This window comes from Phyllosticta citriasiana (genome assembly GCF_038021145.1).
Source record: "Phyllosticta citriasiana strain CBS 120426 chromosome Unknown IWZ02scaffold_18, whole genome shotgun sequence".
Lineage (NCBI taxonomy): Eukaryota > Fungi > Ascomycota > Dothideomycetes > Botryosphaeriales > Phyllostictaceae > Phyllosticta > Phyllosticta citriasiana.
In genome coordinates, this window is record NW_027117295.1 from 81412 (window position 1) to 105189 (window position 23778).

The 23778-nt window shown below is 55.5% G+C and overlaps 7 protein-coding genes across 7 annotated transcripts; 4 read left to right on the plus strand and 3 right to left on the minus strand.

The window, feature by feature from the left end:
- Window positions 1–3006: 3006 nt before the first annotated feature.
- On the plus strand, window positions 3007–3894 carry IWZ02DRAFT_386313 (carbonic anhydrase; the record flags this gene model as incomplete). The annotated part of the gene is made up of 2 exons (XM_066765460.1): window positions 3007–3187; window positions 3242–3894. The coding sequence occupies 2 exons, from the start codon at window positions 3007–3009 to the stop codon at window positions 3892–3894; spliced, it is 834 nt and encodes a 277-aa protein (XP_066618196.1).
- A 5620-nt stretch (window positions 3895–9514) lies between these two features.
- IWZ02DRAFT_110357 (uncharacterized protein) lies at window positions 9515–10700 on the plus strand. Its single transcript, XM_066761347.1, has one exon. It carries the CDS (start codon window positions 9610–9612, stop codon window positions 10294–10296), a length of 687 nt encoding a protein of 228 aa, XP_066618197.1. The 5' UTR covers window positions 9515–9609; the 3' UTR covers window positions 10297–10700.
- A 1211-nt stretch (window positions 10701–11911) lies between these two features.
- Window positions 11912–13150, minus strand: IWZ02DRAFT_494544 (uncharacterized protein; the record flags this gene model as incomplete). The annotated part of the gene is made up of 1 exon (XM_066770032.1): window positions 11912–13150. One exon carries the CDS (start codon window positions 13148–13150, stop codon window positions 11912–11914), a length of 1239 nt encoding a protein of 412 aa, XP_066618198.1.
- Window positions 13151–14406: 1256 nt separating this feature from the next.
- On the minus strand, window positions 14407–15166 carry IWZ02DRAFT_494545 (mitochondrial 37S ribosomal protein uS13m; the record flags this gene model as incomplete). Its single annotated transcript, XM_066770033.1, has 4 exons — window positions 14407–14451; window positions 14561–14827; window positions 14892–14936; window positions 15113–15166. 4 exons carry the CDS (start codon window positions 15164–15166, stop codon window positions 14407–14409), a joined length of 411 nt encoding a protein of 136 aa, XP_066618199.1.
- Window positions 15167–15250: 84 nt separating this feature from the next.
- IWZ02DRAFT_437127 (cyclophilin-like domain-containing protein) lies at window positions 15251–16397 on the plus strand (the record flags this gene model as incomplete). The annotated part of the gene is made up of 6 exons (XM_066766589.1): window positions 15251–15358; window positions 15412–15489; window positions 15550–15566; window positions 15623–15807; window positions 15859–16074; window positions 16159–16397. 6 exons carry the CDS (start codon window positions 15251–15253, stop codon window positions 16395–16397), a joined length of 843 nt encoding a protein of 280 aa, XP_066618200.1.
- Window positions 16398–16997: 600 nt separating this feature from the next.
- Window positions 16998–19523, plus strand: IWZ02DRAFT_110270 (ATP-dependent RNA helicase ded1). The gene is made up of 3 exons (XM_066761346.1): window positions 16998–17452; window positions 17508–17596; window positions 17696–19523. Exons 1-3 carry the CDS (start codon window positions 17256–17258, stop codon window positions 19357–19359), a joined length of 1950 nt encoding a protein of 649 aa, XP_066618201.1. The 5' UTR covers window positions 16998–17255; the 3' UTR covers window positions 19360–19523.
- Window positions 19524–21442: 1919 nt separating this feature from the next.
- On the minus strand, window positions 21443–23467 carry IWZ02DRAFT_494548 (putative MFS transporter; the record flags this gene model as incomplete). Its single annotated transcript, XM_066770034.1, has 4 exons — window positions 21443–21513; window positions 21566–23117; window positions 23167–23300; window positions 23422–23467. 4 exons carry the CDS (start codon window positions 23465–23467, stop codon window positions 21443–21445), a joined length of 1803 nt encoding a protein of 600 aa, XP_066618202.1.
- Window positions 23468–23778: the final 311 nt, after the last annotated feature.

The following is a 23778-nucleotide window of genomic DNA, read 5'->3' on the forward strand; positions in this document are numbered from 1 at the left end:
CATCAGACGTCCGATGCAAGTATGCTTTGACCACTAAGTTCCGGATCCAGCGCTGTGCATATGGGAATTTTTCAAGCCGGCTGCCAATCATACGCCAGATACTGTGCAGTCTGTACCAAAACTCATGCATATCCGTCGCAGCAACACCAAAGTCGCCAACGGCTTCCCTTTGCCCCTGCAACCTCGCACGACACCAAGGACGGCCCCGTCGTCCCTGGCAGGAAACGCTCTTGCCCTCGCATGCTGCAGGCGCGGCAACGGGAATGAGCTCCGGGCGTCAACGACATACGCAAGGGGACAGCAACAGAACTTGCTTTTGGCGGATGCGTCAATATGCGGTGGTCGTTGGACCATGCGTGCGCTTATGCGACGTCAACACGTCGACTACACGCGTCGACTACACACAATAGCACCCAGCCGCCGGTCAATGTCAGTTTGTGTTTGTGAAATTCAGAGGCTGGTAAAACTATGTACATGCATTGCATTTTGGACGTTACTGGGCGGATGTGGATGCTTTCCCACTTGACCGAGTACCCCCGATGTACCAACCATGCAAGCAGCGTTCCAGCTATCACATCAAATGGCGTGAAGCTCGGTCGCTCAGCTTGTGATTTTGCTGCCACACAAAAGATCTTATCGTCGTCAATCGCCTATTCCTTTCGACTTACGGTTGCTGGATGGCAAGCAGCTGCGAAAGTCCGTTCGGGGACGGGGCAGGCCTTTCATGTGGCTGAGGCTGGAAGTGGAGACCTTAGGCGACTTTGTGGCTGCGTGGCTTTGCGGGTGTGGGTGGGGTTTCGCGAGGCTGAGGGCAAATCCCATAATCGCCTTGCGGAGCTGGAGGTTTTGAAGCTTCATACGTGGCATGTCATTGAGATTCGAATCGAGTTTTCGACTCATGTGGATACGCAGTGAAGGTTTTTCAGCAACGCGCCTCCTTTCGGAGAACGTGCAGCTACTCGCAAATTACTTGCGTGGGTTTATACGTGGCTGCTCTGCCCTTTCCGGCTGGCCAAAAATTCTCAAGGCTAGATTCGGTGCCAGTCGATAAATATTCTCAGGCTCACATGGCTGACTTTCCAAAAAATTTCACCCCTTTGACAATGGCTGGGCATTGCGAGAACTTCGGTTCAAGTTCTCCAAAGGCCCTTAGCGATTCGGTCACATGTGCTCGTCAACGGTTTCGGTGTAATTTCTCAGGACTTTTCAGCATGGCGACGAATTCACCAGAATTTGGACCGACCACAAAGGAAATAATTGTCGATGCTCCCAATGGTCACTCGGCCTGCCTGACTCGGTTAGCCTCGTTCGCTTAATGTCTTGTTAGGACAAGAGCGGCGGCTTTGGCAACGACGTCCGCAGTTCCATGAGTTGTTGTATGAGTTGTTGTCGCAACTTCCAGCCATGCACAGCTGAAGTCTGCAATTCTATGGAACTCCTTGAACGAGGAGAAATGGAGCGGTCGAGGGCATCGTGTCCGTGTCGTCGCGAACGACGGCCTGATTGCCTCAACGGCCCGATGTTGGCCGATGATCCCCCGCTGCGGCCATCCCCGCTCGGACTCCACCTCTCCCTCTTCTCCACCTCCACTCCCATCATCCACTCCTCGACTCACGTCGCGTCGCCCGGCTTCCAAGGCCTTACTACCCGGGCAAGCTCCTGGCGCCCTCACGTCACTCATCCCCCGCGACCTTGAATCCTCGGCCCCACGAAATCCGTCATCGTCCGTCGAGCCTGCGGTGTTTTCACAACCGCGAGACGCGCCTCTGAAATTACGCTGGCTGGGACCCTTTTGAGCTATAACACATGATTCGCGATTGCACCGCCCCCGCGCACATCATCAGGATACCAGGGCCAAGATCGACAAACGACCGTCGCGTTTTGACGATCCAAATCCTGAAACCACCACCCCACGTTCAGAGTCCTATCTCTGCCACCTCAGACCTGGACCCTCTTGCATCCCGTGAGCAGCAATCAAATTGCATGTCGACGAAGCGAGGCCATAGTCCTTGTGCTGGGAGAGGGAAGCTAATTCAGGCAAGATCGGCTGACAGCCGCCCCAATCTGACTCAACTAACAAGAAGTGGCTTATCCGCGCGTCTCTAATCCTCCCGGTCTAGGACTCAGGCATCCATGCGGCTTTCAAGCCAAGATTGAATCTTTCCATCCCGTTCATGACGAACTGAAAAATGCGACCGCCCCGATCCAATCGCATGTCCTTTTGCACTGGAGCAAGTCTTCAACTTGCCCAAATGCACGGACCGCAAGCTGTAGCCATCAAGGCGCGCGCAAGTCGCAGTCTTCCAAATTGACTCCTGGCAAGACGTTCTTCGGGCGTTCGAAAGACATTCCGAATGACGTTGCGTCCTAGCGCCCGCCTCGAGACGAAACATGCAAGTCACCAATCGTCCAGATACTGACAAATAAATAAACTGGTATTGGCATGAAGAGGATACCGCCAGCGGAGTGCTCTTGGCGCCAGGAAATGTCTAGGCACGGAGTCCGCGGTCTGTCTCTCCAAAGCCAAGACTCCGAGCAAGCCACTCCAGCTACGTGAAGAATCCCCACGCGGCACCTTGACCTGCAGAGAGTGGACATGCGGAAAATGCCTGCTCATATGCCAATCGAGTTTCGAGTCATCAATAGAAGAGGCCATGTCTGTGCGGCTTGTCGACGACTCAGGGAAAATACTGCCGAAGGTACAGCGTCAAGCCCTGCCCAACACCCAACTGGGCCTTCCATTAGTCGTATTTGTTGATATTAGCCAAGCGTCGCGATGCGCAATGGTCGGGCTCAGGTCTGGCGAGCACATGTCGTCGGCGTAAAGGCCTGGTACAGCGGCACTGATAAATATCTCGCAGTCTCGCGATGTCTCTTGAACATAAGCAGTCACAACGAGCTCACCCTGCCTACACTCTATTTTCAAGCGTTGTCATTTCCTGTGCTCATCACAACTTTGTTAACATAAGGCTCAAGCCACTCCCTTTTACCCCTAGTGCCTCAAAAATGTACTTTCAAGCTCTTCCAATCGTTGTCCTCCTCGGTCAAGCACTTGCTTGCCTTCCCCATGACAACGCCCGGCCCCTTTCGCACAGCAAGCGGGAGGATGGCACATGGAGCCAACGCACGCCTACTCCTGCGGACTGGAACTACGACACTGCTGTCCACTGGGGGACGGTAAGCGCAAGTAAGTCTCTTTGTATATTTTCGGCTCCAGGGATGTCAATTGACTCGAACCTAGGCTACGAAACCTGCCGTACTGGCACGCAACAATCCCCCATCGACATTGCTTCGGACCAGGCGCTCTCGGACCAACACAAGCCCGACCTCACGAACATCCACGGCAAATTCAGTGGTCACTTCTATAACAACGGACACGGGCCTGCCTTTACCCTAGACCACGACGAAGGAGTGTACACCACGCTTCCATCGATCAAGTACGATGACGTTGAGGCATACTTGACCGGATGGCACATTCATAACCCTTCGGAGCACACTGTTGGCGGCCACCGCAGCAAAGGAGAAATTCACTTTGTGTTTGCTGATGCCAAGGGCAAATACAAGGCTGTTCTTGGGATCCGTATCGACCCGTCCGCCTCTGAGAGCTCGCCATTCTTCGATCAGATGCCGGAACTAATTCACTTCAACGAAACCGACGTCCAGGTCAGCACAACGCTCGACCTCGGCCTGGCCCTCGACCAAGTTAACGACTTCAACGACTTTTGGACGTACAAGGGCAGCCTGACGACTCCGCCGTGCACCGAGGGAGTGCGCTGGTTTGTCGCATCGCCGATTCTCCTGACGAGCAATGACCAGATGAGGCAGCTCATCCGAGCCTGCACTTACTCGGCAAGGCCAGAGCAAGATGTTTGGCTCCACGACGTCAACGTGTGAGCTTGTAGGAACTGGACGAGCTACAAGGCGCTTCGAGTCGCATTTATTTCACTTGTTGTCGATATTGTTTTTCAACTTCACCATGTACTTAGCCAAAGCGCAACCCCACCTGTCGGTTTTCCAGCGTATAGACTCGGGCCAAACAGAGTTAACTGCAAACAATTCGAAACTTCTCCATTCCGCCATCTTGTTGCAGTGCCAGGCAATCCCACAAGGCGCCACGACGTGTATTGACAGGGTTGGACCATTAAGCGATTGAGGAGAGGGTGAGGAGCCAAGCCACAGCTGCCGGGGGCCCTAGAACGGCAGGAATCCTGCCAAGAGCGGAGTCTTTAGCCGCCGCCGCGAGACGCCGCCCAGCCTTGTTCGCACGTCAGGTATTCCATAGGGCAGGAAGGCCTGCTTGCCCTAACGAATGACATGCAGGGGCTACCTCATTGACCAAACCTTCTTCCTGTCTTGGAGGCCACACGAGATCCACGGACCCAGGCTCCGAGAACCCGTCCGAGCTGGGGTCTTTCATCAGTTTGTCGCCATACTCGTCTGGCCCAACTACCGGAGGCTGGGAAGAGCCGTCGCAGGCTTGGGTCGACTTTGACATCCCGAGCACAGCACTCAGGATAACCTAGCAGGGCACCTTCCTATCCCGTCGTCTGCCTTGCCGCGACTGGACGTCGTCGTTGAGGAACCCGGGTTCAGCCGCTTACCGAAGCGATTTCTCCCGGCGTCGAGGGACCCCATTTGATCATTGTCGACAACAATCAGTCCACTCTTCGTCATCCCCCATATTTTCCCCGCGAATTCACGGAGTCTCTTTTTGACCATGACCGCAGAGGTCAGACGATCGCAACCAGCATTTTGGCGTTCCCAACAGTATTCCGCGCTTCCATCCCCGTCAAACGCACACGCGCAACTGTTCGCGGCGAGGAACGACATGGATCCGCTAGGCTGAGGCTCGCGCTCAATCGTGGAGGAGCGACGAGGTTCCCCGCAAAGAGTATCAAGGCGCAAGACGACAGGGTCTTCTCTGATCAGGCTACTTTGTTCGAGCGGCGAAAGAATTACCTCGTCCGTCGAAATGCGTCGAGCCCCGACTGCGAGGCAGTGCTTTATCAGCGAGATGCGGAGTGCGCTGAGGTTTTAGTACTCTGGAGGAGCAAATTCCGAGGACAAGGCAGCCGCTGACGCTCGGGAAAGGATTCGGGGTTCGTTCCAACGATGTCCGCTGGAGACGCAAAGTCGCGATCCATGTTTTGCCGCCGTCTGACATTCCGACGGGAGAACGAGTTACCCGTCCAACGTGAGAATGTGGCGTAGAGATTTTCAAATCGTCCCAAGTCATTCTTTCGAGGAAAATCTCGAGCAGTCGATCGCAATGCTCAAGTGATTTGCCAGCTTTCTTAGGCTGTTGAGGCCGCTTAATCGATGAGCTGGTCTCGCGCAATGACTCGACGCGCTCTGGAGTAGGTGAGTGGTTGGGTGCGCAATACTTGGGGCAAACAAGCTCTCGATTCTGAGTCTCCATTGCATATTTCCATGCTGCATGAGCTAGCTCGCACATCGCGCATTTCAACCTCCTCTCAACAAGGGAAACGAGCACATTTGGCATCACGCACGCAACAGCCTCATCAAACGTTGTACAGCATTAATTCAGAAAAAGCTATTACCAGCACACAATACTTACTCATGGGAAAGGAGCAATGAGACAAGACTCACTGCAGCATCGCTTCGCCAACGAACAAAGGGAAGAAGTCTAGGTCTAACTACAAGAGGAGAAGCAAAGATCCAAGAAGGAACGAGGGCCAGTCAGTCCACCCGCGCGCTGCAATTTGGTGGGACGCCGCGCCGGTGAACATTGCCGGCGAAGACGATGCCGCGCCTGGAGTCGAGGCCGACGGGGTAAAGGTGCCGCCAGGAGTGCTCGAAGTGGGAGCCGTCGCGTCCGCCGAGGACGAATCCGTCACTGCAAGACTGCCTGGGCCGCCAGGGAAGCCTAGATCCGAGGTGCTCGACGAAGCGGGCGTTTCTACGACCACCGTAGTCGTCTCCCCGAGGCTTGTCGGGGAGAGCGTAGTCGTCGTCGTGTCGCTGCCAGGGGTGGCAATAGTCGTTGTGCATATGCTTCCGTCGGCGGGTGTGTTGATAATGAGCGAAACCGTTCCACCGAGCGACAATGGCAAAACCGTCGATGTGCTGGGCGTGGGTCCGCAGTATCCTTGAGTCGAGGTCACCGTCGGTCCGCCTGTGGGGGTTTCTACAAGGACTGTCGTCGTCCCTCCGCTCGTAGCTGGTGTCAATGTGGTCGTGGTGGCCTCGCTGCCAGGATAAGGCACCATCGAAGTGCACGTATTACCCAAGGCCGGCGTACCGATCAGCAGAGTGGTCAAATCTCCAAGCAATCCGGGAAGGACGATGGAGCTGATGGTAAGAGAGCCGCAAATTCCTATGGTGGCCGTAACCATTCCGCCAGCTGGAGTGGACGTTGTGAGGGGCGTCTCGACCAAGACTGTCGTCGTCCCATCGCTCGTCAGCGGCGACAAAGTGGTCGTAGTAGGGTCGGCGGCTCCGGGCGTGCCAATCGTGGAAGTGACCAAATCTCCGCCAGATTGAGAGGGCGAAATTACGACGACAGTAGTGGTATCTCCGGGCTGAAGCGGAGTCAATGTAGTCGTAGACGGATCGGCGATGCCAGGGGTCTCCGTAGTGGACGTGATGATATCTCCGCCAGACTGAGAAGGTGAAACTACGATGACCGTCGTCGTATCACTGGGGTTGAGCGGCGTCAAAGTGGTTGTCGATGGCTCGGCAACGCCAGGGGTTTCCGTCGTAGAGGTAACTATCCTGCTAGCAGACGAGCCGATGGGGGTTTCTACAAGCACCGTAGTCGTATCACCGGGCACGAGGGGGGTGAGGGTAGAGGTAGACGGGTCTTGGTTTCCAGGGGTGCCGATGGTGGAAGTTATGATATCACTGGCAGATCCCGAGCCGATGGGGGTCTCTACGACGACTGTAGTAGTATCGCCGGGGACGAGCGGCGTCAATGTGGAGGTCGACGGATCAGCAACGCCGGGGGTGGCCGTGGTCGAAGTAACGATATTACGGCTGGTCAGGCCCGCGCCGACGGTGGGGACTTGTACCAAGACCGTGGTCGTACCTCCGCTCTCCACGGGCGTCAAAGTGGTGGTAAGAGTGAATTCTCCCTCGTAATCCGTGGTTTCGGTAAGAATTAGTCCACCAGTGGTCGGGACTTCTATGAGGACGGTAGTGGTGTCTCCGCTGACCAAGGGCGACAAAGTTGTAGTCGTTGTGACATCTCCTGGGTACCCGACCGTGGTAGTCTCCAAGCCACCGGTCGAGAACGCAGTCGAAGGGGATGCGGCTCCTGAACATCCGGATCCTCCCAGCAATACAGTGGCCGCAACCGGATCGGGGCCGCAGGTTGTACAAGTGGTGACATAAGTCGAATAACATGAAGGAAGGCCGGTCACTGTCTGCGTGACGGTTTGGGTAATGAAAGACACGACGTTGGAGCACTGGCTCTCGCTGGCAATGGGGGAACTGAATGTGGCAGGGGGAAGGGGGCCGCCAGGAATCAGGGAGCCAGTTGGAGACTCGGCAGGTCCAACGGGGACTGTCAGCGTAGTGAAAATGCCGACGACAGTGGTGGTGAAGCCTGGAGGAAGAGTACCAGGCGCTGGGGACCCGCCGATGGTCTCGGTGACGGTATATGTGACGGGTTGCAAGGCTCCCGAAGAGAGCGTGGGATAAACGGTGGTGTAGATTGTTGTCGAAGCGGTTGCTGGTGTCTCCGTGCACGTAGTCTGGGTGGTGGTCGTTGTTTCAGTGCTTCCGGGCAAAGTGGCGGTGCTGACCAACAATGACATTTCGTCCCCTCCCACGGTGTAGGTGCTGCTTCCAATGACCGTGGCAGTGGGAAGCGTCACCACCGTCGTCTCGCAACACGTGCTCGTCGAGTCGGCGCCAATGTCGGAGACATCTTGTGGCAGGGCCTCGACAGCCAAGGGGAGAAGCGCTGCCAGCCAGAAGGAGTGCATGGCTTCAACAGGCTGCAAAAAGCCGCAGAAATGTGCGGCAACAAAGTGAGTGTCGACTTGGTTTGCCGCCTGAAGACGGAAATCCAAAGGTTAAGTTTTGTCCTCGGCGGCCAGGGAAGATCTTTGGGCTGGCATTTGATCGTCCGTCAGAAATGAACCCAAGTTCAAAAGCACCGCGTTCCAGAATATACCTCTGCGTCACTTCAACCACACGGCTTTGAAATGGATTGGGAATTGGTCAGTCATTGCTCAAGAGACGTGCCTGGAACGGCAAACGGGGCCAACGCTGGACATTCAACAAACCACAGGGTCCTGGATTCCATCTTGGAAGAGAGCTGATCAGCACGAAGAATACGGCGAGGCCATCAAGGTTCTAGAGCAGAAGACAATGTGTGGTCTTTCAAGCGTGTGTACGAGCTCTCTAGGAGCTGGAAGTTCTTAGGCTGTAGAGTTGGTGCAAAAGCTTGTCGTCAAGAAGCAATCCCGAGCTCTTTCTTGCCATGTGCCAAGCAGCTGATGAGTCTCCCAATTCTTGCCTGCAGAGTGCTTTGCCCAACTGGAGAAGGAGGATCCGAAGGCGAATTCCGCCATCTCATTCTCCATGGAGCAAAAAACAAACAAACGAGCAGAGCCAAGGAGGCACGAAGGTCTTACCCGCAATAGGAGAAAATCGGCGATCAGTTGCTCAAGCTGCAAGCCTGCACCGGCGGCAAATTCGCTTACCAGTTACACAGCGTCCACGAAGCGACTGGAATGGAACAAGATTCGCGTGGAGTACCTATGTAATTTGGAGTACCTATGCAATTTGCGTTTCATGTCCTGTCGAAACTATTGGGCAAATTTTTGAGCGATTCCTTCTCTTCATCGACCAGTCGAAGGCGACTCCCAGCTTCATCGAAAAGTGCCCTGGCGGTTCTGCGGAAGTTTGGGTACTGCGCGAGGGCGCCGCCATTTGAAAGCTTGCAAGGTAAGCCGGCATATCTCGCCTTCAGCGGCTTGAGAGCAATGCTGTTGCATGATGGCGCTGGAGACGACGATCCCGCGAAGAGAGATAGAAAGACGAGTTCTTGACTCTGCTGTGGTGGAGCCGGAGAGCACCTCGGCTCGGTTATCTCAGCAGGTGACTCAGCCGGCAATAGCGATCACGTGATCCCCAGCTGGCAAAGCACCACGTGACTCCTTTCGCGACGGCCTCCACGGCACGTGCAAGCGCGTCGGCCACCGCAGACAAAATTTGACGCATCCACGACTTCGGCTTGCTGTGGTAACCACTCTCAAGTCAAGCATCTGGGGTCTCAATCCTCAGCGAGTGATTTCCTGGATCTTGATGGAGTACGCGGTCGCTCTTTTCTGTCGTTGCATAAAGTCCCACAGGCTGCGGTAGCCACGCATTTCCCTCTTCTCCATGTCTCGGTCGTCGGTCGCACAAGATGCACAAACAAACGAAGCACATCCTTTGGGCAATTGTGAAAGTCCGCATCCCGCCACGGTAGCTGCCGAGAGATCATCACAGGCAGCTTTTTACTGTGCAGATCAGCCTCGCATGCCCCACTAATTCAAACATGGGTTGATCAAAGAGACCTACCACTCGATCATCCCTGATAAGTGGTGGTCCGGAAAGCCAAGGCCATTCGACCTGAGATGCCACATTGGTCGCATAATGGAGACTGATTTGGGGGAGCAACTACACGGTGATGCTCGCTGCAGCCAATGCAGGAGTCAAAACAGGGAATGCTGGATCTACTCTCAATTGGGAGCCATGCAGATTTTCAAGCCTGGCGAAGCATGTGCTCATTGCCGTTTCACGATTCGTTCTTGTAGTGTCACCAAACGCACCAAGGAGACAAAGAAGCGAAAGCGTGGAGCCTTCGCACGGCCGCCCCAGCCACCTAGGATGATTGCTCCAAGACCTCATGCAGAGATGCCTCGACCCACGGGAATCGCCTTTCATCCTCTTCAGACGTCCATCTCTCCTGACGAACCAAATACAGAATCGATACAAGCCGAATCATTGGTTCCCGGAGAAGATGATAGGGCTAGAAGCGGCGACTCTCTGCCAACTCCGACCTCCTCTCAGCTCAGAATTCGGGCAATTGAGCTTACTGACTCAAGCAACGACGAAATCCCGGAGTGCTCACAGCCTAATGTCGAAGAATTCCATGGCGTCATCAGCTGCTGTGACAACCGAGACGAGGCTGTAAACACACCGAGAAGCTCAGACGCCGGGAGCGTTGACCTCCCAGTAAGTCCACGCAAAGGAATCCCAAAACTCCAACATAAGGCTGACAAGAGTCGAAGGGGCACAATGGAAAAGCCGCAGAAGCTAGTTTTTCCCAAGAAGAAGTAGCATCCCGTAACGTCGATCTCCCAACGAGTCCGAACAATCACTTCAGCTCTCTCGAGCGTGTCTCGGGCAGAATTCAGGAGAAAGAAGACCACTTGACAGCAGTCGCCGCAGCGACGGCAGCTGTAGCGGATGTGAGAGGACCCATCGCCCATCCCACCACCTATGGTGCTGTATATGCCGCCACCATCACCCAACTTAGACTTTTGCGGAAATCACCACGTGGTTGAACTACTGTAGAATCATGAATGACGTCCGAGAGACGGCATGGGGATACAGAACACGCTCAAGCGTCTTCTGCATCGTTCGCAAAATTCCGAAACTTTTCGACACAGTCCCTTGGAGGCCGTCGATCTCGAATGAAAAGAAAGGGTGGGTTCGGCAGCTTCTGGCTATGAGCAAGTAGTAGCCTTGGCTGTGTATGGATTTTAGAACCGATTTTGCCGATCAAGCTTCTTCCCCCAATCTGGGTGTCCCTCCTTGTGATTTTTCTTCCTCGAAGTCGAAACTACAGGGTGGATTGAGTACTTTTACTGCGACTTTCGAAGCCACCAAAATTATACCTTTCAGTGGTATGCATGACCTGCTCAAAACAGAGCCCAATCTAGATTCATCCAGGAGCGTTAGCGTTCTTAAACCTCTTTGTTGACTTGCGACATTGCTATTTACTCATGAGTCTGCTTCGCTATGGAATGCTCAGTCTCTTTGGTCAGGCCGTCTGTTCGTGAATCAGTGCCCACATCCCAAGGTCACCAGCTAACAGAACCTGTACGAGGAAAGAGACTTATGGAAAGAAATCTTAAGCATTCAACTCATTACGCAGCATCATTGACAGGCAGGCACGCTGAGGCTTGTCAATCGTCCAGGAAAAGTGGCCTCACCTTCAACGACAGCCTCGAGAAACGCAAAAGGGGTGGATTCAGTAAATTTTCAGTAACAATGCCACGACGTCCAAAGTTGCGCAAAGGGCCGCAATTACCCCTTGCGACGAGCTGCATGGCTGGCTTGAACAGAGTGACCTGGAGAAAAGCTGACCGCGGACAGTGATGTCTCCTCCCAAGAAGCAAAGAAAACGGCAGTGCCAAAGTCTCTTGCGTCTAGCGCTTCAAGTCGACCAAATCTAGGCTGCGTCTCTCTTTCTCCAACCCAGCGATAGCACAACCGAGGCCCGATCAAAAGAAACAGAAGAGGAGAGGGTGGATTCAGTAACTTTACCGCCATGTTTGAAGTTATTTGGAAACCGCCGAATTTACCCCTTGCAGCGCCGTGCAGATGTGGCCGCCTGAACGCGCATCGTTTTTCAGGCCTCATCCAGTGGAATTTTTTGTTCCTCTATCGCTGTTGAATGACTTTTTTTCTTGATGCCGAATTCGTCCGGGCTGGTAGGTTTCGAAATGTAGTGGAGCTTGTCTTTTGTGTCTTCAACGCATCAACTGACAGTGCCGGAGACGGGAGCGTATCTTTGAAATGCGGGAACGGTCTTTGGTGAGATTTGGGGGACTGCTTGCTTGCGTGGTGGACGGCTGGTCTGTTGGGGATTTTCTTTGAATAGCAACCCCGCCGCGTCATGGCCGTCTTTTCACGGAAACATTGAAAGTCTCGGAATTCCCAACCACCCTCATGCAGATTGCTTCTTCCCTCCTGCCTGATCCGTCAACGACAAGACAATCTGCGGCGGTCCCTCCATCTGCTCTTCGTCCACCCTCCTCACCACGACCTCAGCTTCTGTGTCTTTTTCAAGCGAATGACCACGCTCCCCCGTCACCTCGACAATCAAGCTCTCAGCCAGCCCGACGCCATTCAGCCGCGCCGTCTTTTGAAGTGTCCCCAGATTCCTCGCAACCGCGTGAATCAAGGCCGGGGCATCAGGCCTCAGCACGTCGAGCGCGACTCTGCCCCATCCTCCACCTCCTCCATCGTCGCCGCTGCCGCCGCCACCATCACCGCTACAAGGCAAAACCAGCAAAAGCTTTGTCCTACCGCCACCGTTCTCGTGTGCCGCTGGCAAAAATTCCTTGGCCACAGCCTGCATGAGAGGCGTGCCATATGCCACATACGGGCCCCATGACGTGTAGCTTTCGAGCGCGCAATTGCGCACAAGGCTGATTTGGAGATGGTGCAGCGTAGGACTAGCACAGCTTACCAGGGCGCCCAGGACGTCAACATAGCGCTCGAGCTCGGCGCCCCAGCGCGTCGCAAATACGCGCCGCTCGATCCATTTGTCGGGAATGTCGATGTTAAGGCGGCGAAGCAAGGGGAAGTAGCGCGGTGATAGGACGAAGCGCGGCGCACTGCTGCGCGAGCGCAGCATGTTGGGGATGTGCACAACGCTGAAGGCGTTGCGGCCGTACAGGATAGGCACGGCTTCGAGGTGGATGCGGCGGCAGCTGGAAAGGAGAGAAGGCGCCAGGTATCGCGCATATTGCGTGCGTGGGAGACCGCCGTCAGCGACAAGTAGGATAACGGATGGGTAGATTAGCAGGTGGGCCCATATTTGAGCGCGAATCTCTGGCGGGAGCTTGCTGAATAGAGGACTGGTGTTTTGAGGGTCGATTGGCCCTGGGGCGAGCAATGGTGATGGCTCTTTGAGGTGTGCAGCGAGTGGTTTCCGTTGCGTTCCTGGAGTGGCTGATTCCGAGGGCGGAGTGGCTTCTCGATGCAATTCGCAGTAAGGAGAAGTATCAGGACAGCATTTCGATTCATGATTTGACCAGGCATTGCGGATCTCTCGCGCGATGTCGTAGGTATAGCGAGGGTCGATCGGGACACTTCGCAGGGTGGTATTCGTGACGGGCTTGGGGGAGTTTTTCGCGAGGCACCGTTGCGAGTGACCTGAGCGACTGTTTCCCACATTCATGGCAAACTTTGGACCTAAAGAGAAGTCTGAAAACTTTGAAAGCTCCTGATGTCAAGGTTCAAGAAATCACCCTGGGTCGACGATGCCGGGAAGGTCGTCGGAGCAGGTTACAAACGAAGTAGGATAGACGGCGGTGGAATGTGAGTAGCGACAAGAAGATGAGCGATGGCCGGATTGAAAGACGTGGCATATGTATATTTCCGAGGAGCAGAGCATTCAAACAATGCACCTTGAAGTCTTGATCTCGAGCACCTTGATGGCCCGGCCCCTCGACTTGAGCTGTGTCAGACAGTTGGTGGCATAAGGTAGCGTCCAACTCACGTGTCCTCCGCCTCGGTTCAGGCAGTCAATCTCCCACGTCATTGCGATGTTGTTGATGTGGTGCATCTGTTGGTGTATGCCCAAGGCTACTTGTCATTCCGCTAGCGCGTGGTCAAAGGTTGACATTGAGAGCCAGACGTTGTGATAGGGGTTTGAGAAACGACTCAAACACACACTGGTTGATTTTGGTCGCTATCCAAAGGTTTCTCGGCTGGTGTTGGAACATGAGTTTTCTTGGCGCACCAGCTGGGTCAATCTTGGCAGCCAATGCGGCCAAGACATTCAAGACCACACCAGGGACAACGACATGCTCTCATGGGTGTTGACCATCCATCCCCTCCGAAAACCGTCGAGGAGCTTTCGCGATGCAATGGATCGTCGCAATTCTACTCAACAGTTAAGACTCGTCCACCAAAAATTTCAAACACCGGAGAGCTAGCGAGGAAAAGCAAAACGTCAAGCACAGGTTTTCTTTCATTCCCAATGGGGTGTGGCCTGGGAACAAATTGAGTAGCGGATGATATGATGTGCCGTTCTGGTGCATTTATGTGGGAATACCATTGCAGTGAGTATGATGTCAAGGCTCCCGAGATGTGTCGCCTAGGAAGATTACGGGCGGCTTGTTGATGCCCAGCAAGACTCAGTACAGCATTGAACCCTTGTAGCTGAAATTGGCAGGATCTGGAGCACCGAGGAAGGTCTCCAGCCACTTTTCGTGTATCCAAGATAGAACAATCGTCGTGGGCTAGAGTGCGGGATGAAAAGATGACTGTCGCACCACGCCAACAGCTGCAACAATCAGTCTCATCGCACCAGCAGACCGCGAAACATTCCACGAGCACGAATAAGCGCAAAGACAGAGGGAGAAAACCTTAAGTCGTAACCCGCTCCATCGCGCCGCCCGAATGCAAAAGAAAGAGCAAAGAGTGTATCGCCTATGCTTTGCGGTCGACTCTGTTGAGCCTGCGCGAGGTTTGAATCTGGCATCGTCAGCTCCAGTCTAAAGGTCTTGCAACCATGCGGCCAATGGCACATTGTTTGCTCTTCCAAAAGCAAGTCGAGCCAATGCAGCCGCAGCATCCCACATACCTGCGACCTGGTATTTTGTCCCCTCACGGGCAGACCCATAGCGTGCCTCCTTCCTCTGTATGTACCAATGTCTCTGAGGCGCTGAATGTTCTCCTGCATTTGTCTGCGCAAGTCGTTTTCGATTTTGAGGGTGGACAAGTAGGCGTTGAGGTCGAGGACCTGCTGATTCGAGAGCTCCTTGACTTTCATGGTCTGGTGGAGACTGAAGCGAGCCATGATCTGGCGCGAAACCTGAGGACCAATGCCATAGAAGGATTCGAGGGTTTTCTATACAAAGAGCGCATTAGTGAAACGTCTCGGGACAGCGGCGCTAGAAGCAGTTCTGTCGAACCTTGACGAGGACGATGGGCTCGAAGCTGTTGCCGAAGATGAAGACCTGAGGTGCGGTCAGCGCGAGCAGCAGCAGAGAAGAGACGGGAGAGTGAACGGACCATGGCGGGCGAACTTGTCGGAGTTGAGGTGTTGGAAGTACGGTGCCTGGTATCGAGGGCGGAAGTGGAGCGCCGGTGGTTTTCGTGCTCCGCGTCACGTGGTTTCCAAGGCCCCGCGCACCGGCAGTCCGGGTCCCTTTGGTGTTTCAAGGGTGTCGGAGCGCCCCGAGCTCATATCTGGCATACCTTAACTGTCCTCACCAACGACCCCGTTCACTGCTTCTCCACGCACCATCCTCTCTCTGCAGCGGCCCTCATCATGGCTACCATCCAGAGACTTGTTATTTCGCTGCTCGTTTTCCTGAGCGTCGTCTTTGTTTTTGCTCAGACGGCCGAGGCCGCAAAGGGCCCCAAAATCACCAGCATTGTGCGTACCAGCTCCCCAGGCACGTTTCGCAGGAAGGCTGACCGTTGCGACAGGTCTACTTGGATATGAAGCAGGGTGACGAAGATCTTGGACGCATCAAAATTGGTCTCTATGGCAAGACGGTCCCCAAGGTACGTTGACGCGCCGACGAAAAGAACCGAAGCCGAGGACACGTTGCTGATTCCCATCAGACCGCAGAGAACTTCCGGTACGCACCAGTGACCCAATTGAGCATACAACGTGATGATTGACCGTAGAACGCAGTGCTCTTGCCACTGGCGAAAAGGGCTTCGGCTACAAGAACTCCATCTTCCACCGCGTCATCAAGGACTTCATGATCCAGGGTGGTGACTTCACCAAGGGCGACGGCACTGGTGGCAAGTCCATCTACGGCGCCAAGTTCCCCGACGAAAACTTCAAGCTCAAGCACTCGAAGAAATACATTCTCAGTAGGTTGCTGCGGACTCCACAGGCGGGATTGGGAAGCTAACGGCGCCAAGGCATGGCCAACTCGGGCAAGGACACCAACGGCAGCCAATTCTTTATCACGACGGCCATTACATCGTGGCTCGACGGACGCCACGTCGTCTTTGGCGAGGTTATCGAGGGCATGGACGTAGTGGACAAGATCCAGGACGTGCCAAAGAACTACGCCGACAAGCCCAACGTCGACGTGGTCATCGCCGACAGCGGCGAGCTAGAGGTCCCGGCAGAAGGTATCCACGTAGAGCTCTAGTGTGCTCAGTGGCGCATGCGTGCCATCCATCATCATCGCTGATAAGTTGCGTCTTTTGCTCAAGATACGTTCGGATCAGTCGAGCCCGCAGAAGAGCTGGACGAGGGCGACGTGTCGAGCGGCGAGGCCGCGTCGGAGTTGGTCAAACCTGGAGAGCCGCAGGCAACGGGCGAGCCGACCGGGTTTGGCTGGTTGCAGAAGCTATTCGCGCTCGGAATCATTGTCGCGCTCGTCTACCTCTTCGTCCGCACCCGCCCGAATCGGAATAGTGCGCCTGGGAAGTGGGACAAGGGCATAGTGTGAGGGAGAGGGATGAGATGTGATGGGTTGGCGGCAGGCGCTGGTAGCTTAGCTAGCTGGCTAATGAATGTTCTTGACAGTTGTTGCTGGCTGGCGACTGCAATGCGTGCCTTGAACGTGGAAACCAGGGCAAGGGGCGTGGCATGGGGTTGGGGGTCGGCAGCATGTGATGGTGACAGGACGCGAGTGGAGCGGGCTGGACCAGGCCGGGGCGTGTAAGTAGAGGCTACTCCTAGCGACCGGGGGTGGTGGAGCGAGATGCAGAGGGCGGGTTACCGTACACCCCATTTCCATCAACCGTCGGAGTCTTGACCGATGTGGATGGAGCAGAGGAAGATTTGCCATTTGCCACAATGGAGAGTTGAGTGGTGCGTGTTGGAGTGGTGAGGTCAGCCGCTGTCAGTCGTCGGGCTCCAGGCGGGCCTAAGCCGCTTTGGGCTTTGGGTCGATTTCGCCTCCTGCAGCACAGATTTTGTCAAAAACTTCTGGAACCTCCGCTCCCTCTTCCCTCTCCTCCCACCCACTTCACCCTCTCCGACTCTCTCCTCCATCACACGACACCACACCCCAATAGACCACTTCCTTTGGCTTTTACTGCGTGTGTTTTCATTCGTCGTTTCTGCCATCTCAAAAAATCTAGAGGCCCCACACCTCTGCCGCTCTCTCGTCGCACACAGTCCCAACAGCGTTTCCGCCTGACGAGACTCTTCGACGGCCGCACCACGACGACGACCACGACGACGACCATCTGCGCCTTCGTCTCACCTTGAGAATTTCATCGGCTCGATTCTCGTCGATCCCACCTGCTTCGCGCTCTTGCACATCCACGACAGACAACGACAACCGCCTCGTCTTACAATCATGGCTGACCAGCTGAACATGGGGGGTCTCTCCATCAACGACTCCCAGCACGCCCCCAAGGGCAACGGCTTTCCTGAGCGCTCTGCCTACATCCCTCCTCACCTCCGCAACAGAGGAGGCCCTCCTCCCATGGACGGCCCTCCGCCTATGATGAACGGTGGCCCGCCGCCCATGAACGGCGGCTACGCCGGCAGAGGGTAAGCTCGTCTGCCTTTTCCCCCCCGATCAAGTTGGATGCTCACTCTCCCACAGCAGGTTCAGCGGCCCTCGTGGCGGCATGAACGGTGGCGGCCGCGGCGGCAACTGGGCAAACGCTCCAAGCTTTTCTCCCGACAGCAGAGGTACCGACCAAATCCCCGCCACCAACAGCTTTGCAGAAACCTGGAACAATCAGCCTGCCAAACAATTCGACCCAAATGCTTACCGCGACAAATATTCAGGTAGCGCAGGCGCTGCTCGTGGCTCTGGTGACGGACAGTGGAAGGATGGCAAGCACATTCCTGGTCCGGCCAACCCGCGCATCGAACGCGATCTCTTCGGCATCGCCAACGACCCTGCGAAGCAGCAAACGGGCATCAACTTTGAAAAGTACGATGATATCCCCGTCGAGGCTTCTGGCCAGGGCGTCCCCGAGCCCGTCAGCTCTTTCGAAAACCCGCCCCTCGACGACCATCTCATCAACAACATCACCCTCGCCGGGTACAAGGTCCCCACGCCCGTCCAAAAATACTCGATTCCCATCGTCATGGGCGGCCGCGACCTCATGGCCTGTGCCCAGACTGGTTCCGGCAAGACTGGTGGTTTCCTCTTCCCCATCCTGTCTCAAGCCTTCCAAAACGGCCCCAGCCCGGTTCCGGCCTCGGCTGCCAACAACATGGGATACGGCCGCAGCCGCAAGGCCTACCCTACCTCGCTGATCCTCGCCCCGACCCGTGAGCTTGTCTCGCAAATCTTCGACGAGGCTAGGAAGTTCGCCTACCGCTCGTGGGTGCGCCCCTGCGTCGTGTACGGCGGTGCCGACATTGGCTCCCAGCTTCGCCAGATTGAGCGTGGTTGCGATCTGCTCGTCGCCACCCCCGGACGTCTTGGCGACTTGATGGAGCGTGGCCGCATCTCTCTCCAGAACATCAAGTACCTTGTTCTCGACGAGGCTGACCGCATGTTGGACATGGGTTTCGAGCCGCAGATTCGCCGCATTGTTGAGGGCGAGGATATGCCTTCCGTGGAGGGCCGCCAGACGCTCATGTTTTCGGCCACTTTCCCCCGCGACATTCAGATGCTCGCCCGCGACTTCTTGAAGGACTACATTTTCCTTTCGGTCGGTCGTGTTGGTTCCACCTCTGAGAACATCACCCAGAAGGTCGAGTACGTCGAGGACATGGACAAGCGCTCTGTCCTGCTCGACATCCTGCACACCCAGGGTAATGGCCTCACCCTCATCTTCGTCGAGACCAAGCGCATGGCCGACACCCTTTCCGACTTCCTCATCAACCAAGGATTCCCCGCCACGTCCATCCACGGTGACCGCACTCAGCGGGAGCGTGAAAAGGCTTTGGAAATGTTCCGCACCGCCCGCTGCCCCTTCCTCGTCGCCACCGCCGTCGCGGCCCGTGGTCTCGATATCCCCAACGTCACCCACGTTGTCAACTACGACCTGCCAACCGACATCGACGACTACGTTCACCGGATCGGTCGTACTGGCCGTGCCGGTAACACTGGTCTCTCGACTGCCTTTTTCAACCGTGGCAACCGTGGTGTCGTCCGCGACCTCATCGAACTTCTTAAGGAGGCCAACCAGGAGATTCCGGGCTTCCTCGAGACCATTGCTCGCGAGGGCAGCGGCTTTGGTGGTCGTGGCGGCCGTGGCGGCCGTGGCCGTGGCGCCCAGGCTACCCGTGACGTCCGTCGATATGGCGGCGGTGGCGGAGGCGGAGGCGGTGCTGCTGCTGGCGGCTTCGGCGGCGGCTGGGGCGCTCCTGCTGCTGGTGGATTCGGCGGTGGCTACGGCGCTCCTGGTGGAGGATACAGCGGCGGCTACAGCGGCGGATATGGCGGCGGCTACGGCAACCCCTCTGGACCTGGCGGCCAGTCTTCTTGGTGGTAAACAACACCAACCTCCGCCAACTCGGTTGCAGAGTACATTCAGCCTCTTGTACTCTCTGCACGACCACTTTCCCGAGGCCTACTTTTCCTTTTCTCTCGTCTTTGCATTTCTGCGTTGCACAGGACTCGGCAGTCCACACCGAAGGTTCGGAACTTGCTCTTCTCATACCCCGATCAGCATATAGATAGCGTTGACTTCTTCTGCGGCACCTCTTTATGAGTTTTTCTTCGAAACACGTCCATACAGGAGGAATGACGCAGGCGTGTCAATGGCATGCTTTTTCTCGCGGAGGGACCCTTTCGGCATCGACTGCTGGATACCCAAACCTCCGGAAGAAAAACTTCGAGGAACCGCACATCACGACTCTTTCTCTCTGCTTCATCGACTGGTGCTGCGTTGGGGTAGCACGTGCGAATTAGACTCGGCCCTCTGGCCCTTCGGATGCCGATTCATTTTCCGGTATTTTCTTTTCCTCTTGTCTCGTTCTACAAAAATCGATCCGACAGCCCTGCATAGCCGGTCGCGTTTCTGCATTTGTCACGAACGACGGGATGGTGGGAAACTTGAGCTTTCCTTCGGTCAGGTCATTTCTCTAATTTTCCGTCGTGCTGGGCACGTTTCGACAAAAAAGGGGCGTTCGTCGAGTTGGGTGAGGCATTCAAAACAAAACTGGGATAGACATGGGTACGGGACTTGCTGCGCTGCCTTTTCTGCATCAAGAGAAGGCGTGGCGCGATGGGTTCTGAACTGACACGCGAGAGATTGCCTCCCTTGACACGTACACGACTGGATGGAGCGCTTCGTCGACCGGCGCGTCAGTCCGATTTATTCTCCAAGACTTCCTTTTCTTTCTTTTTCTTGCACGAGTTTCACGAGCGCGGACACCTACACACATGCACACTCGAGTTTTTTTTTCAAAAGCGACGACGATGACGAAAGGCATTCGGGTGCGCGCGGTCCGCAAACGAGGGTTAATCGTGAGAAAGGGAAAAAGGATAATGGGGATATTCGTCGGACACCGATGATGGAATGATGGGGCCTCTTCAAAAACACAATCGGATCCTCCACAAAAATGCGAGCTAGTTAGTTCTCTTGTTGCGAGTCTGCTCTTTTCCATCCTGATTCGTCTTCCTGATTTTCCTTGACCCGACAATGCTTCCTCTCTTCTCGGTAGGGAGTTTTTCTTTCCGCTGAATAGATCAATCAGATTTTTTCGTCTGCGTCGAATCATTGACGTTCTGACGTCGTGAGACGAGTGACGCCGCCACATTGACTTCTTCGGAAGCAACTAACTTGTCCATATCCACAAGCAAATACGGTTGTCGGGTGAGGCCGCCGCCAACAGGAAAAGAAAAGATGCTCTGCCTTCTCGCTCATGTTGCATGATTCCCGCCCGGGTAAGCTCACATTTGGTTGCTGCTTACGCACTTTCCCGCAGTTCCGTCCACCTTGGCCAACGTCACGTCTCGTGTGGCCGACCGTCATTTCCAAGGCCCTTTTTTTTTTTTTTTTTTTCCCCCTTTTGCCCTTCTTCCTTTTCACTCAGGCACCCTGGCTGGCCCCTAGCTGGCCCTGGCTACACGACCCAGAGCGGCGGAGTCCCGTGGCATTGCAGGCGGGTGAATGAACGCCTGGCGTCTGGTGTGGCACTGACAGCATAGCATGGCCGGCCGGGTCAGGGAGTCGACGCCATGCGCGTTCATAATGTTCAATGTCTAGCTGCTTAATGGTGGTACACGGGGCAAGCGAGCGACACGGCGAGGGTAGAGGAAAGAAAGGACCAGGTACGCACATTGGAAGATTCGAATGTCTCTTGCTGTTGCTCGACACACGTGCTCGCCAGGTGTTTTGTCGCGATTCGTGAGTTGAACGAATAGCGCCATTATCCTCATTCACACATTCAGAATCTTCAATTAACCAATCGAGTGGGATGAAGACACTATGTTTGCATTGGTTGGTATACAACAGATTGCAAAGATCGAAAGAGGAAGCAAAGAAGCGGAAAACTGTGCCAGAGCCGAGAGACAAGAACGCATCCCAGGCATCCGCGATCGAAAAACGAAGCCAACACAAAGGCAACCTTCTACCACAAATGCAGCATCCTGAAAATATCGTGGCGCGCAAAAAAGGCCCTGTTGCGCTTGCCAAAGACATCTGCCGGGGTCAGTATGCTCTCCAAGCACGCAAGGCAGGACAAGATACTCACACATCAAAATCGTCGTACCGCAGACAGCAACTTGAACGCTCGCAACGGCCATGAAGACGGGCTTAACGCCCGCGTCGACCAGCCAATCGTACGCGCTCCACGTCAGTGCGAAGCTGAAAATGTTCTTAAACACCATCTGCGCGGTAAATGCCTCGACGGCAAGCTCGCGGTGCGCATCAACGACGTACAGTGCCGACGCAACAGCGCCGACAACCATACCAGCAACGACGAGTGCGAAGAAGAAATCAGGCCAGAACCAGCCGTACCGCGGCGTGTCGTTGCTGACGATGCCGAAGCCGTAGAGACCGGCGCAGCCTAGGATGAATTGCGGCACGACGAGTACAGTGCGGAACTCGGGCTCGTAGACGCCTTTGTTGGCGCGAGCCATGGCACGTGGAAGGCTGTCGGCGAGGACGCCCGCGAGGGCAAAGCCTGCGAGCGCTCCAACAAAGGCGCCCGTGTACATGTAGCCCGTCTGGACTTCGGTGAAGAAGAGCGGCGGGCCTAGCATTACAGCTGCGAGCACGACGCCAATCATGACGGTCCACCCGATCAGCGCGCCCTGGATCAGGCACGACCAGAGGATGCCCGGGTGCAGGAATAGCGGGAACGGCCGCAGGAGCAGCTTGACGAAAGACTCGTTGGACTTGCGGCCGTTGAAGGGGCGAAGGGTCGACAGATACGTTGCTTTGGGCGGGAAGCGAGGGCCAGCTCCAGCTTCAGGGGAGCCAGCATCAGGGGCAGGACGCGCGGCTGCGGCAATGTGATGGTAGTCGTGCTCGCTTGGCGAGTTGCCTTTGTCCATGGACGCCGTATCCTCGCGACTGCGCGAGAAGGAGCCTTTGCGGTCACTGTCCTGCTCGACCCTCACCGACGGAGCTTCCAACTCATGGCCCATCTCTTCTCCGAGACCAATCCCGCCAGTGCGAGACTCGTTGGCTGAGGTCTGGACAAAGTCAGTGTTGAGTCTGTTGGAGCGCACAAAGGCCGTCTCAGGGCACAAGAAGATGACTGCGGGCAGCAGGGCGCCAGAAATGATGGCGACGCAGTAAAAGCTCCACTCCCAGCCTATCGTCTCGGTCATCTTGCCCACAATGACGGGAGTAAAAAAGGCGCCGCCAAACAGCGCCATGTTGCTCAGAGCCATGCGCTTGCCGCGCTCGTGGACAAAGTAAAGGTCGCCGACGCAGGCGTTGACGAGGGCCTCGAACGGCGCCAATCCAATGCCCTGGAAGATGCGCGCCCACAACAAGCTCTTGTAGCTGGTCCCGCTGGCACCGCCCCACGCACTGCTGAAGACCACCGTGATGGTGCCTATCAAGAACGCGTGCCGCTTGCCCCATACGCGCGCCGACGGCACGAACATAAAGCCCGCCAGCCCTACTCCGAGCAAATGGTATCCCGTTAGCAGCGCCATGTCAGTGAAGCCACGGCCAAAGTAGAGGGAGAGCGTCAGCGTGTTTGCGGCGAGAAGGGACGACAACGTCGCCGCGATGACGGACACGAGGGAGAGCACGAAGACAATAACATCGCGCCACCAAAGGGGCCAGTTCTGCTGCTTTTAGTCACAACTCCATAGAATCGCGAGACGGTCTTCTTACGAGGGGATCGTTTGGGTCATCGCTAGGTTGTGGCACGAGAATGACGGGAGCAGGCCCACTGCGGTCATACTTGAGATTGGGGTCGAGGAGATTAGTCTGCTGACTCTGTTTTTCATCTTCCAGGAGCACCGTCCCTGTAAGTCATCAGCGACATGCTCACAGCAACCAAACATCAGTCGCGTCTCGAGACTTCTCTGTCCACTGCCAACCATTTCCCTTGGGGAAAGGAAGGACAAAACACCAGAACAGACATACCAGGCACGCGGTCCATGTGCCGGCTCTCGAGGATGCCGAGCCCCATCTTGACGAGTATATTCCAAAGCAAGCTCTTCTCGCTAGACTCTTTTCCTTCCCCGAGGTCCTTCGCTTCTCCTTGCGCGCTTTTTTTATTTTTTTTCTTGGCCCTCGAATCGGACACTCAATCTAATAGTCTTTCAAACAACCACCAATGTCGCTGCTCGCAAACGGTTCTTCTTTGCTTCCCAATCAATCAACGGAACCAGAGGACGTCGAGAGATTTCTCTCGAACGAAGCCAAAAAGCAGCCAGACAAACAAACAAACGAGTAGCGGTAAGAATATCAACCGCAACCAAGGTTGCAGGCTGTGCTGGC

Bases quoted from the DNA above. Each gene is read 5' to 3' on its own strand.
- IWZ02DRAFT_110270 (XM_066761346.1), top strand. From the start codon at position 17,256: ATGGCTGACCAGCTGAACATGGGGGGTCTCTCCATCAACGACTCCCAG. The intron at 17,453-17,507 runs GTAAGCTCGTCT...ACTCTCCCACAG, and splicing joins GGCGGCTACGCCGGCAGAGG to CAGGTTCAGCGGCCCTCGTG. The intron at 17,597-17,695 runs GTACCGACCAAA...ACAAATATTCAG, and splicing joins CTTTTCTCCCGACAGCAGAG to GTAGCGCAGGCGCTGCTCGT.
- IWZ02DRAFT_110357 (XM_066761347.1), top strand. From the start codon at position 9,610: ATGGAGACTGATTTGGGGGAGCAACTACACGGTGATGCTCGCTGCAGC.